Genomic DNA, 11,500 nt, shown 5'->3' with positions numbered 1-11,500 from the left:
GCACAATAAAAGCACACACTCACACACACGACACCTTCTTTCACAGCTGCAACACAGGAGGATTCATGGTATGGGTCCCCCTGACATCAAAGAGAAAAGACAGTTTCTTTTTAAGGGCAATTTTATTTCAATAAATACAAACTCCAATATATTAAATAAGTTAAATACTATGTGCAGGTCACTGGGACGCAAAAACTTCTGTCAGTGATTCTTGAAGCTCCTCTCGATTGGTGGCCGGCACCATCCAGTGAAGCCAATAGTTGTGGTTGTAACAATATGAGATCTCTGTCTCTGCAGTATTCTGTCACACGAGTCTGGTGAGATCTGACAGGACCAGACATCCTCAGAGTACCAAAATAAATAGAATGTGTCATCAACATCGGTATCAGCATTAAATTAAAATTAAATTAAAAGGACAGAGGGTAAAATGTAATATTCAAGCAAAGAACGCAAACAGTATGCAACAGTATACATACATTGGATCTGTGTTCGTGCATCCTGGGGGGCGAAGAATCAAGGATCTGTCGCTGTACACATCATCAAGCACTGACTTTCAGGTCAATGCCTTGTTGGAGAGTGAAGGGTAGAAAACATCTGCCTATCAATCCACTTGAAGTATGATGACAAAAATGTATTGTGAGCTGTCTATAGGAATGTCCGACTCCACTGAAGTCTGTAAGTCTGTTCGGGTAATGTCTTCCTTTCGGCCCAGGCTCGACGCGGATATACGGCCTCAGATTGTGATGCTTCCATTTCCGGTTAATAAAGTGCAAATGGCAGCTGGCTCAGGTCTTGTGCGGATGCTGCTGTGGTCAGTAGAACAATACTGGTCGTAGCTCGTGGGAGCCTCACACCTGCGCGTTCTTCACGCGCTCGAACGTCTGCGTGATGTGGGTGGTGGGGACGCAGCCCTCCCTCACGATGCTCAGGATCCCTGGAAAGGAAGAAGCACAACAGCATGAGATTGAGAGATCTTGGACAGGCCTGAGGTCTGTGAGCAGCAGAGGGAGGGGAGGAGACAAGCATAATGAGCACAGTGAGGATTGGCCCCTCAGGAACCAATGGGTGAAGGAGTACAGGTGGGGCCGCCCTCTCACGTGGCATATAATGACTGGAAAAGCGTGGGGTGTGCGCCCTCAAGGAGACATTGGCATCCGCGGTCGATTGTGGGATGACCTGCAGGGCGGTGACGTGGGGAGGTGGAGGGTCAGGGTGGGAGGTGGTAATGTAAGGATTACGGAGTTTTACAGGTAAGTAAACATATAAATAAATAAAGAGAATTTTGTTGCTCGAACTGCATCGCATTTGGTGATGCAGTGCACGCAACGGAATTTGTTTTATTTATTTATATGTTTACTTACCTGTAAAACTGCGTAATCCATACATTACCACCCTCCATCCTGACCCTCCCCCTCCCCACGTCACCGCCCTGCAGGTCATCCCACTACCGACCGCGGCTGGACATTGAATGACTGGGGCAGGGTGGGATATCATGGAAACAACAAACAGCTAAAATACAGACTCGAAAGCTCCCACGGCCAAAATATCTTCCACACCAACTATCCCCCTGAAAAAAAAGTCAACCAGCAGTAAACTCGCCATCAAGCACTTGACCAATAAACTCAGACAGGAGATGGAAAAGTAAGTTAACTCTGTATTCCCATAATTAGAAAGTGAGTCTCACTGGAATTAGGAACTTTTAACAGGTCGAATGCTGTTTAAAGAGACATTTGTGTAGATTTGTGTATGGTCAATATTTTATGAATCTGCATGTCAGAATCTGTGATTCTGAGGTCTCTATTTTCAGATGGGTCCAGAGTAAGACCCTTCAGGCATTGGTTACCTGGGGCAGGGTGAGATTGTCCCTGAGATATAATAATGAGTTTGGGGAGAAAATAAAAGATCCCATCTTGGGGGATATTGTCTTACTGAAGGAAGCTCTGGGTCCATGTGCTGACTAAGTCTGGGTGAATTTGTAATCACTATTCCTAAATTTGCCAAATTTGCACTATGCAATTTGCATCTTTTCTTCTTCACTGGAAATGGCTTTGAGCATAAAATGTCCCAGAAAGAGACATTTTTCGCAGATTACGTTTTCTGTCAGTATCCAACATGACTTTCTTAATGTGCGGTATTTACTACCATTAAAATTTCATGCAAGATAAAGAAGAACCACATTTCACACCGTTCATGTAATTTTAGCGATATTTTGTGAAACAAATTATGAAACACTGTACACCAATGGTGCAGACTAATGATAAAGAGAAAGGCTTGTTAATTTGGAAGTGGGGGTCAGCAGTCGGCACAGGTAGGAAACCTCCGGGGCATCCCTGCAAACTTAGACCAAGCGCTTGGAGTTTTCCTCAGGGGCTCAATATAGTGCATCTTTAGTTACGCATTCATTCTGGCCCCTTTCATGCTTCAGCTGTCCATTCATTGTGGGCTTTGTAGGCCTGTCTGCCTTGGACACCAGGAATGCACTGGACCAGGACTGGTGTTTCCCAAATCTCATGGCAGGTGTTTGGTGGGTGGGGAGGGTGGTGGGGAGCAGAGCACTCTGTTCACATCCATGGATGCTCCTGAGTCTACTTTGCGAATAGCAGGGGGAGAGATGAAACAGAAACAAGCATTGGTTGAGACCCACCTTCGTCTATCCTCAGACAGTTCACCACCGTGGAGCCCACCATCTCGTAGGAGTCCCCATCACACAGCACCCCCTCCAGCTTGTGTCGAAGACGCCTGGAACACAGAGAGGAAATACAAAATCACTAATTTAAAGTAATCATCGACAAAGGCTCAGGTGCTGGGGATTGAGGGGAAGCCGCAGGCTGGCAAACATCTACCTGACCTCAACCTCAACTAGTCAAACACACCCGTGTTTAATGCGCCCACATATAGGCTAATGCCAAGCATCTCAAACACCCTAACATATGGCTGCGATATCACAAACACTGTTACCCCTTCCGCCACCTTTCAGTAGCACCAGTCTAATCAAATGCTTAAAAAAGCCTAAACTCATGCAAAGAAGCAAACCACCCATCAATACTCCCACACTCTTCCTTTCACCTTTCAGGATCTTCAGCTCACGCCCCTCAACAACCCTTGCCCCTGCCCTCAGCCCCTAGCAGCCATCTAGTAACTCTCAAACCCCAGGCATTATCTCTTCCGCAGAAGGCCCACTCACAACCTTTTCCTGAATTCAACCCTTGTTCTGAGTGTGTACTCACGAGATGACCATGTCATGATGGGTGCTATCACACTCCCCGCTGGGATTGGCGGAGGTGATGGCCAGAGGGCCGGTCATGTCGGTCAGGTGGGCAGAGATGGTGTGGTCCGGCACTCGGATCATGATGGAGTATTTGGTGCCAACAATGTCATATGCTGGGCCAACTCCTGCAGGAGGAGAAAATAACAAAATTAATCAGCAACATGTCAGGTGTGAGGGAGTGAGCATTTGTGTTTGACTGTATTTATTTGCTCAGCATCATGACCAGAGTTGCTGTACAGTGGTGCCTTCAATTGGCTGTGCTTAATTTGAGCAGATGTTTGAATGGTCTAGCCTCAGAACATCAAGAGTTAATTAAAGTCCTTGAATAAGTGATTGCACACATTGTCCATTCAGTATGAAAGAAGCTCTACTAAAGCATACTGTGAAAGGCATGCACACATTTGTTTGTTATATCTTGAGAGGCCAGATGTCTGCAATGCATATTGTTAACAATTCTTTAAAAAAGACTTCAGCCAGAAAAGTTTTTCTGTCTTACATAATTTTATGGCTATTTGATATATCATTCTGTCTGTGCGAGGGACTATTTTACAACTGAAAAGTACACTGACTCAGCACACCATTTTTTTTCTTATACAGCCATAGTATAACGAAAGCAACCTTTCCTTGTTTTGTCATTGCTGTGGGGTTTAATTCATGTTTAGTCAGGAATTGTGCGAGTCAGATCTATTTCTTTATCTGTTTTACACACATGTACACATACATCACACACACATATACATAATATATACAATATGTACATGCAATGGGTACATGAGATGGGGGTCTGTGTGTTTTAGGGGTGAATGTGCATAGAATACCTGCATGAGATTGGGGTTGTTACACATTAAGGGGGGCTGGACCCTTTTTTGCAATAACTACATGAGATGGGGGTCTGTACACACAATGGGGGTCACTGGACCATGATATGTACATGCAATAACTACATGAGATGCGGGTCTGTACACACAATGGGGGTCACTGGACCCTGATATGCACATGCAATAACTACATGAGAAGGGGGTCTGTACACTCAATGGGGGTCACTGGACCCTAATATGGACATACAACAGCTACATGAGATGGGCGTATATAAACAGCAGGAGGGTTAATGTACATGCACTGCCTGCATGAGAGGGGGGTCTGTAGACATCAGGGGGTCTGTGTGCTTGTTATACCCCCATGAGATGGGGGTCTGTAGATATCAAGGGGTGAATGTGCAGGTAATCTCTGCATGAAATGGGGTATGCATATATTAGGGGGGCTGAATGAAGTCTGATATGTACACTCAGTAGCTTCGTGAGATGGGGGCCTGTAGACATAAAGGGGTGAATGGACCCTGATAGGTACATACAATGCTACATAAGATGGGGGCCTGTAGGCATTGGGGGTGAATGGAGTGATAGCTGCAAGTAATTCATAATACGTGCATGAGATGGGGGTCAGTACATATTGGGGAGGGGGAGGAATTAAGCATGATCTACACAAGCAGCACTTATATGAAGTGGGCCCACCCCTGAATGTCCCCTGGTACAACTTCTGGCATGTGTAGCCCCTCACCCCTCTACCCTCCCCAGCCCACCCCTCTTTGGAGAAGGAAACAGACCATGCAGAAGAGGTCACACTCACCCATCCTCTTCAGCCACTCCCCCTTCTGGACAATGCAGCTGACACCCCCAGGGTAGACGCTGCCCATGAAGTCCCACAGCAGGGGGCTGAAGGGGGGTCTCACGGCCCGCAGCTGGTCCAGGTGGGAGATGCAGATACAGATGGGCTTCTCCAGGGGTCGGTCCTGCAGAGGATGGAAGAGAGGGGAGAAATGATTGGTTTAGAGAGAGAAGAGGGAGGTCATGACCTTCAGACATTCTGTGCAGGATCACGTGATACCTAAAATGAGCTTAGACCCAGTCACACCACCTCTGACAATAAACTAAATGTCTCTAGTGCTAGCCAACCGATTGTACAAGTTAAAAGCCTGTCGGACCTTCTAATGACCTACAGCAGACAGACACTGGACACAGAATTCAGTGCTTTGGAATCTGCACAGTGGGTTCATAGTCTGAGAACGCAGACTCGCTGTGTGCTCTGGCGCATTAGCATCTTTCTTGTGCATGTGATAGCATCTCGCTAGGCCCTTCTGCCCCATAAGCAGGATTCTCTCCTGAGACTATGAGTGGACTGGAGCCCACACCTCCCTTATCACACCCATCCCCCACTCTCCCTGCAAAGAATGACAAGCTACCATTTAACCTGGCTGCTTTCCTTTAAAAAAAAAAAGTTTTGGAGATGGAACTTTCTAGGCAGATTTTACCATGGTAATCCTGCACCTGCAGAATAGTTTTACCCTGACGTCTCCATGGCAATATCTCTATATATACATACTCCAGGCTGGTATCGCCATGGTAATCACACCCCTGCAGAATGGTTTCACCCTGGCGTTTCCATGACAATGTCTCCACCCACAGGGTGATTTCTAACTGTTTTGGTAAAAGGTGTCCCTTCAATGACAGAGCATCTGTCTCGGACTCGGTAAATTCCGCCGAGAGTCCGCCCCTCGGTGCTCACCTTGATGGTGTAAATCTTCTGGATGGCCTCGGGGTGTTTGCAGGAGGCCGCCAGGGCGTAGACCGTGTCTGTGGGGACCCCGCACACCCCACCGTGGTCCAGCAGGGCGGCGATGGTCCTTAGACTGCCGGTGCGATAGGAATCGGGGCACACGCAGGAGTCGGACGCCTCAACTTTCTCCTCTGACTTCGTTTCCTAAAAGTGCAAAGAGCCGACAAGGAGTGAGACAGCGCCACCTACAGCTGCCTTTGAGCAGCACATGCACATCACAGAGTTAGAGGACAGAGATGGACTTATATTTGAAAGACATATCGGAAAGAATAGTGCTCGTAACATATTGCATGCACTTATCACTGTACCTTGAAGAAAGAGGGTCCCATGGGAATTAGGTCCTTGCTAAAAATGCAGTTTCCAAGAGATGCCGCCGCTCCGTAGATACAGACGACACTGAAGACGGACAATACAGTGACTGAAAGTAACACAAAGAGGGGGAAATTAGACATAAAGTTCATAAAATCAACAAAAGAGACAAGTGTGCTGATCAAGTTAATGTTAAACCAAGACGGGGGCTCCCTTCAGGAGGGATTTCAAGAAGGGAAATGCCACCCAAGGCAATAAAATAAAAACATAAGACAGATTACTTTTCACTCGCCTTCTGTCTGTACGAAATTAAGTGTGGTAAAACATTTAAACTGGTACAGGAACTCCTATCTTGGTTTATACTTAATTATCCTGGTTCATAGTGTTATCGGGCTCACCCCAACTCTTCGTATTATAAGAAGGTGATGTTAAGGCAGCAGTGGAGAGACAGGTACAGAAACTAAGACACGTGGAGGTCTGGCAGAGAACCAGACACATGTCATGTTTGTGACTGACTCCATTCCAGCCCCCCTTGCCTTGATGAGAGCAACTCTAGCAGAGTCTGACACGTAACCAGGGTCGGATTGGGATCACAATTCGGCCCGGGCACTGACGAAAAAAGTGGCCCACATTCAAGAGGCGTGGCCCATATTTAAGGGGCGTGGCCCACATTCAAGGGGCGTGCCCTTTCATGAAACACCATTTGCACAGACAAGGAATGAAAGTGGGAGGATACTGTTCTTGCACACAACACAGGGCCAAGGTGACAATGGCCTACATGCTGAGCAACTAAAAAAAATAGCAAGGCCCCTTTTTGTCACAAAATTATTCCAGCCCTCCAGCACAGGAGCACCTGAAAAGCAGCAAAGCCCCTGCTATTACTAACCTACTCAGCCCTCCCCAGACCTTCAGCTCAGGAGCACATGAACAGAGGTAAGGCCCCTGCAATTAGTAAATTAATCAACCCTCCAGGCCTTGGGAAAATGTCCTGGCAGGGGAGCACAAAACACAGCTTTCTGGGTCATCCAAGGTAGCCAGGTAGCCAGGGGGGAGGCTGAGGTGAAGCTGGTGCATGGGAAGTGCCTTCCCAGTGTGTTCTGGCAGTTTGAGTATTTACCATTTACTGTAGTATTACCCTTGTACCTGTGTATGGTACCCTTTTGTAGCTTGCACAAGTCACTTTTCTCTTGTAACACACTGTTTGCTACCTCTCACTTTTGTTTGCTTTAGATACTTGCACAAGTGCCACCATTGCCTACGTAACGTTTGTTCTTGTGCTGGAGTGTCTGCCATTAATTGCAGTATTATACCTCTACTTGTATTTTGTACGCTTTTGTAACCTGCACACATATCTCTATTTCCTCCTGTGATGTATCGTTTGCTCCTCTTGTATTTTGGTTGCTCACTATTGTCACTTTTGATTCATGTAACTTAACGTTTGCTTTTGTAATTTGTCCACTTATAATTTTCTCCTCATGTATTATTGCTGTTCCTAGTGTGAAGCGCTCTGACACCTTCGGGTAAAGTCCGCGCTAGATAAAATCGCATAAATAAATAAATAAAACAAAAAAATTCCAAACATCACCAGGCCCCCACAGCAAGACCCATTCTTCCTCGCCCACTATGCCCTGAATGTGAAGGGCTGTGGGCGAGGTGCTAAGACTAACACCGTTTCTGGGCTGCATGGGCCCCCGGGCCGAGGTGCAAATGGCTCGAAGGCCTGAGCAAAACCCGGCCCCCAGGGAGGCCGATTATTGCAAACAATCACCCCTCCCCAGCCCAGCCTCAGCTTGATTGCTTGGCAGGGCAGGGGTGAAGGAGAGCCCACAGCTGACAATCGCTGTCTGGCCGCACAGCGAGGCTGCTTTCATTTTCTCTGTCTCCGTGCACTCCGTGGGCCGGTTTTTTTTCTCCCCTTTCCTAGTCCACTCTCTGTGGACTGGGACAGGGGAGAAAAAAACGGCCCACAGAGGGCACTGAGGCACCGGCCCTTCGGCCCATTCCCGAATGCCCGCCTTGCCAATCCGACCCTGCACGTAACTGACTCTGTTCACCCCCCACAGCCCTTCAGTAGCACAGGCTTGTCAGGCACACTCCAGTCCTTTCTACAGACCACTCCCCCTTTAGCCCCCACCACATGGCAGGTGGAATCGGGATGGCACTTGATCGATATTGCCTGTTTATTAACCCTTTAGAGTTCACTGACATGCACTGACACACAAGAGGAACCCACAGTGAAGGCGTCCACTTACTCTCGAGCGCGAGGGGCAGGCATTCCAAGGTGAAGAGCAGGAAACAGACCATCACCGCCTCCATCAGCAGCGCGAGCAGCACCAGCACCACGTTGGCATAGGCGACTGTGGAACAAGCAGAATAAGATGGCGTCAGAGGCCGGAAATGACATATTTCAGAGGTCAGCGGGGGTCGCAGTTGTTTAAGTCTTTAGATGAGGACGCTACGATGCCCCAGCACTGTCCATATGGACCATCGAGGGACAGACTCCGTCCCGTACCCACTGCAGCCGGAAGCAGCTGCTGTCTGTCAGGGCACCTGGGCCTCAAGGATTCAACAGAGGGATGACTGGACCTCGGTATCTGGAGAGACTTACCCAAGGACATCAGGAAGACATTGATGACCAGGAAGGTGACGGCACCAACAGTGAATGCACCATAACTGGCGACGTGGATATTCAGCAGGGGACCTGGAGAGGGAAAAGGAGGGGGGCAGAGGGTTAGTCATGGATGAAACAGAACACAGGAAGGAGCTCTTCCTTCAAAGGCACGAGAGGGCCAGGAGCAGAGACAAGGGATGGAGAGGACCATATACTGTCAACACCTCGATCATCTAACAGCCAATCATGGGGCTGGATTTTGACTTTTGATGATGTGCAAAACTGTATCTTCCACCCCACCCTGAACAGGTGCGCCCCGATTTGGAGATACACACTTCTCTGAGCTCCTTATACCAGTATAAGGTGTTTTCTCGCATGAGTCAAAAGACAAGCGAAAATTAAATTCTGGTAAATATGCCCCCGGGTACAAGAAATGACAGTTATTTGAACAATGATATTAATGCCTTTTAGTTCTTCCCACACCTGGATTATCAACAATAGTTTATCAATAGTTTATCCAGACCCATTAATTAATTAATGGTTCCATAAGTCATTAGTCTCCTCCTAGTGGCCACCTCCTTTTCAACCATTTGCCCCCCACCAGGCAGCCACCACATATGACCCCTCCCAGGTACTTCATCAGGTCACACGGGCCCCCCAGACAGACAAAGAACTGCATGTGATGTCATCAAGAAACTACCTGCATGCATGGCTGCTCCAAATGAAACCAATAACCAGAAATATACATCCCCCCACTGCCCCTAATGCTGTGCCTGAGGATCTAAACCACTCAGAAGCTTCATGACACTGGATCCCTAGGACTTTTCTGGATACATTTTACACATTGTAAAGATTAAGAGATGATAAATTACCTGCGAGTCGTAGCCACGCCCATGTGGCCCATACAGCAGCGTAAAAGAATGGTAGGACCGACCCAAACCTTCGCCCTCTCTGGACCACGATCCTGCAGATGTACAACTGGAAGAGAGCGCCAGGGATCAGCACCCAAGGGATGGAGAGGTGGGCTCTGGTGGGGTCACTGAGGGACCCCTGGATGGCAGAGAGTGATGCCAGGCCATTGCAGAAGAAGAAGAGGGCATCAGGGAGCTGGCATCTGGTGGTGCTGACCTCCTGGCCCTCCTTAGACCTGCTGGTGACGCGCTTCATGCTCAGCAGCAAGTCCTGGAGCGTAGCCGATGACATCACTTGGGGTCCAGTAGAGATCAGCGACTTATCAGCGATGGAGTTAATGAGGCTGGCAAAAGTGGCGTAGAGGGAGGTGGCGGTGTAGATGCTGCAGACCACTCCGAAGAAGATATGGGATCCCAGGAGTGGAATCTGGTGGATGGTGGAGACCGTGAGGAGGAGGAAGCATGAATTCTGCAGCACCTCCAGGAGGTCTCTGTTGAGGGACATCAGGCAGAGGATGCAAGCGGCGACCAGAAAGAACCAGCCCCCCACCATGCCCGCTCGGCTCTTGTCCACATTGTCCCCCGAGAGGAGCACCGTGAGGATGAACTCTTCCCAGGACATCAGCAGCCAGAAGAGGCTGTGGAGCCCAAGCTTGGTGGTGTGGTAGACGTCTTCTCTCAAGTAACTGTAGTAGCTGGCGCAGAGCTGGGACAGCGCATTGATGCTGACCCAGATGGCGCCAATGTAGAAGGTCTTCATGTACCCAAAGCAATAAAAGGCAAAGATGAGCGCGGCCACCGCGTCGGCGATGTGTCCCAAGGCCATGGGCTCCGCGTACTTGGAGTTCTTCTTGGTCTCCTCCCCGATGCCACTGGAAGAGGTGCTGTTGGCCGAGCCCAGAAGCAAGACGCTGAACAAGGGGTTCCCGAAGCCCGGAAGGACGTACCTCTGGGTCAGGCCCTTCAGGAGCAGGGCAGTGGCGCCATAGAAACCAATCAACACAATGAGCAGCTCCAGGGTCCCCGAGACCACCAGCGCCCACTGTCCGAAGAGCCCCACCGCCTCGAAGACCAGCGTGAGGGTGATGGCGCCAAACACGAAGGGCATGACGTAGTTAACGGTGGCCGAGCAGAAGGAGAGGATGAAGGCGACGGCGGTGTACGCCACCAGCCCTGCTACTGCGCTCTCAGCGACCGGAAGCGGGGAGGCGGCCATGATGGTCTGGCTGCTAGAAATGTTCAGGGTTTGTGTGGTGTTGTGGATGGTGGGGTACGCGCCCAGGACGACACGTGTAGCCCCGTAGCTGCTCCAGAGGGCGGCAAATGCCACAAAGGCGGTGCTCCCAAGGTGATCGTACTTCCGGAAGCACAGGAAGCCTGCAATGAGCTGTGTCAGTCCTCCAATCAGGATGAGATGGACCCCTGCAAAAGATAACATAGGCATTGAGCAACACGTACGTGTGTGTGTGTGTGTGTGTGTGTGTGTGTGTGTGTGTGGGTGGGTGTGTGTGTGTGTGTGTGTGTGTGTGCGTGCGCGGGTGTGTACCCCCTCCCTCCAAGTGTCCTATGCATGTTATCCCAGCGCCACCTGTAACTCTTTGTGTGATCTGTGGCTTCCACACTCACCTGCCAGGATGTTCTCCACCCCTTCAGCGTTCACTTTGGTGTGGAAGGAAAAGAAGTTCTGTAGGGCCACCAGGAAGGCGCTGATGACGTTGGCGAGGAAGCCCATGACGGATGGTTCACTGTAGTACACAGAGGCGAAGCCTTCCATGGTGAGTGGCAGAC

At 49.3% G+C, this 11,500-nt stretch overlaps 1 protein-coding gene across 1 annotated transcript; it reads right to left on the bottom strand.

The window, feature by feature from the left end:
- Window positions 1-848: 848 nt before the first annotated feature.
- LOC147689220 (uncharacterized) lies at window positions 849-11,486 on the bottom strand. Its single transcript, XM_086940037.1, has 10 exons — window positions 11,339-11,486; window positions 9,674-11,134; window positions 8,799-8,891; window positions 8,443-8,547; window positions 6,190-6,299; window positions 5,831-6,025; window positions 4,895-5,057; window positions 3,228-3,393; window positions 2,645-2,739; window positions 849-934 (listed from the first exon to the last, which is right to left on the bottom strand). Exons 1-10 carry the CDS (start codon window positions 11,484-11,486, stop codon window positions 849-851), a joined length of 2,622 nt encoding a protein of 873 aa, XP_086796163.1.
- Window positions 11,487-11,500: the final 14 nt, after the last annotated feature.

Source organism: Lissotriton vulgaris, chromosome 10, assembly GCF_964263255.1.
Source record: "Lissotriton vulgaris chromosome 10, aLisVul1.2, whole genome shotgun sequence".
NCBI lineage: Eukaryota > Metazoa > Chordata > Amphibia > Caudata > Salamandridae > Lissotriton > Lissotriton vulgaris.
Note: the sequence above shows the minus strand (reverse complement) of the source record. Positions and strands in the feature narration are given on the sequence as shown.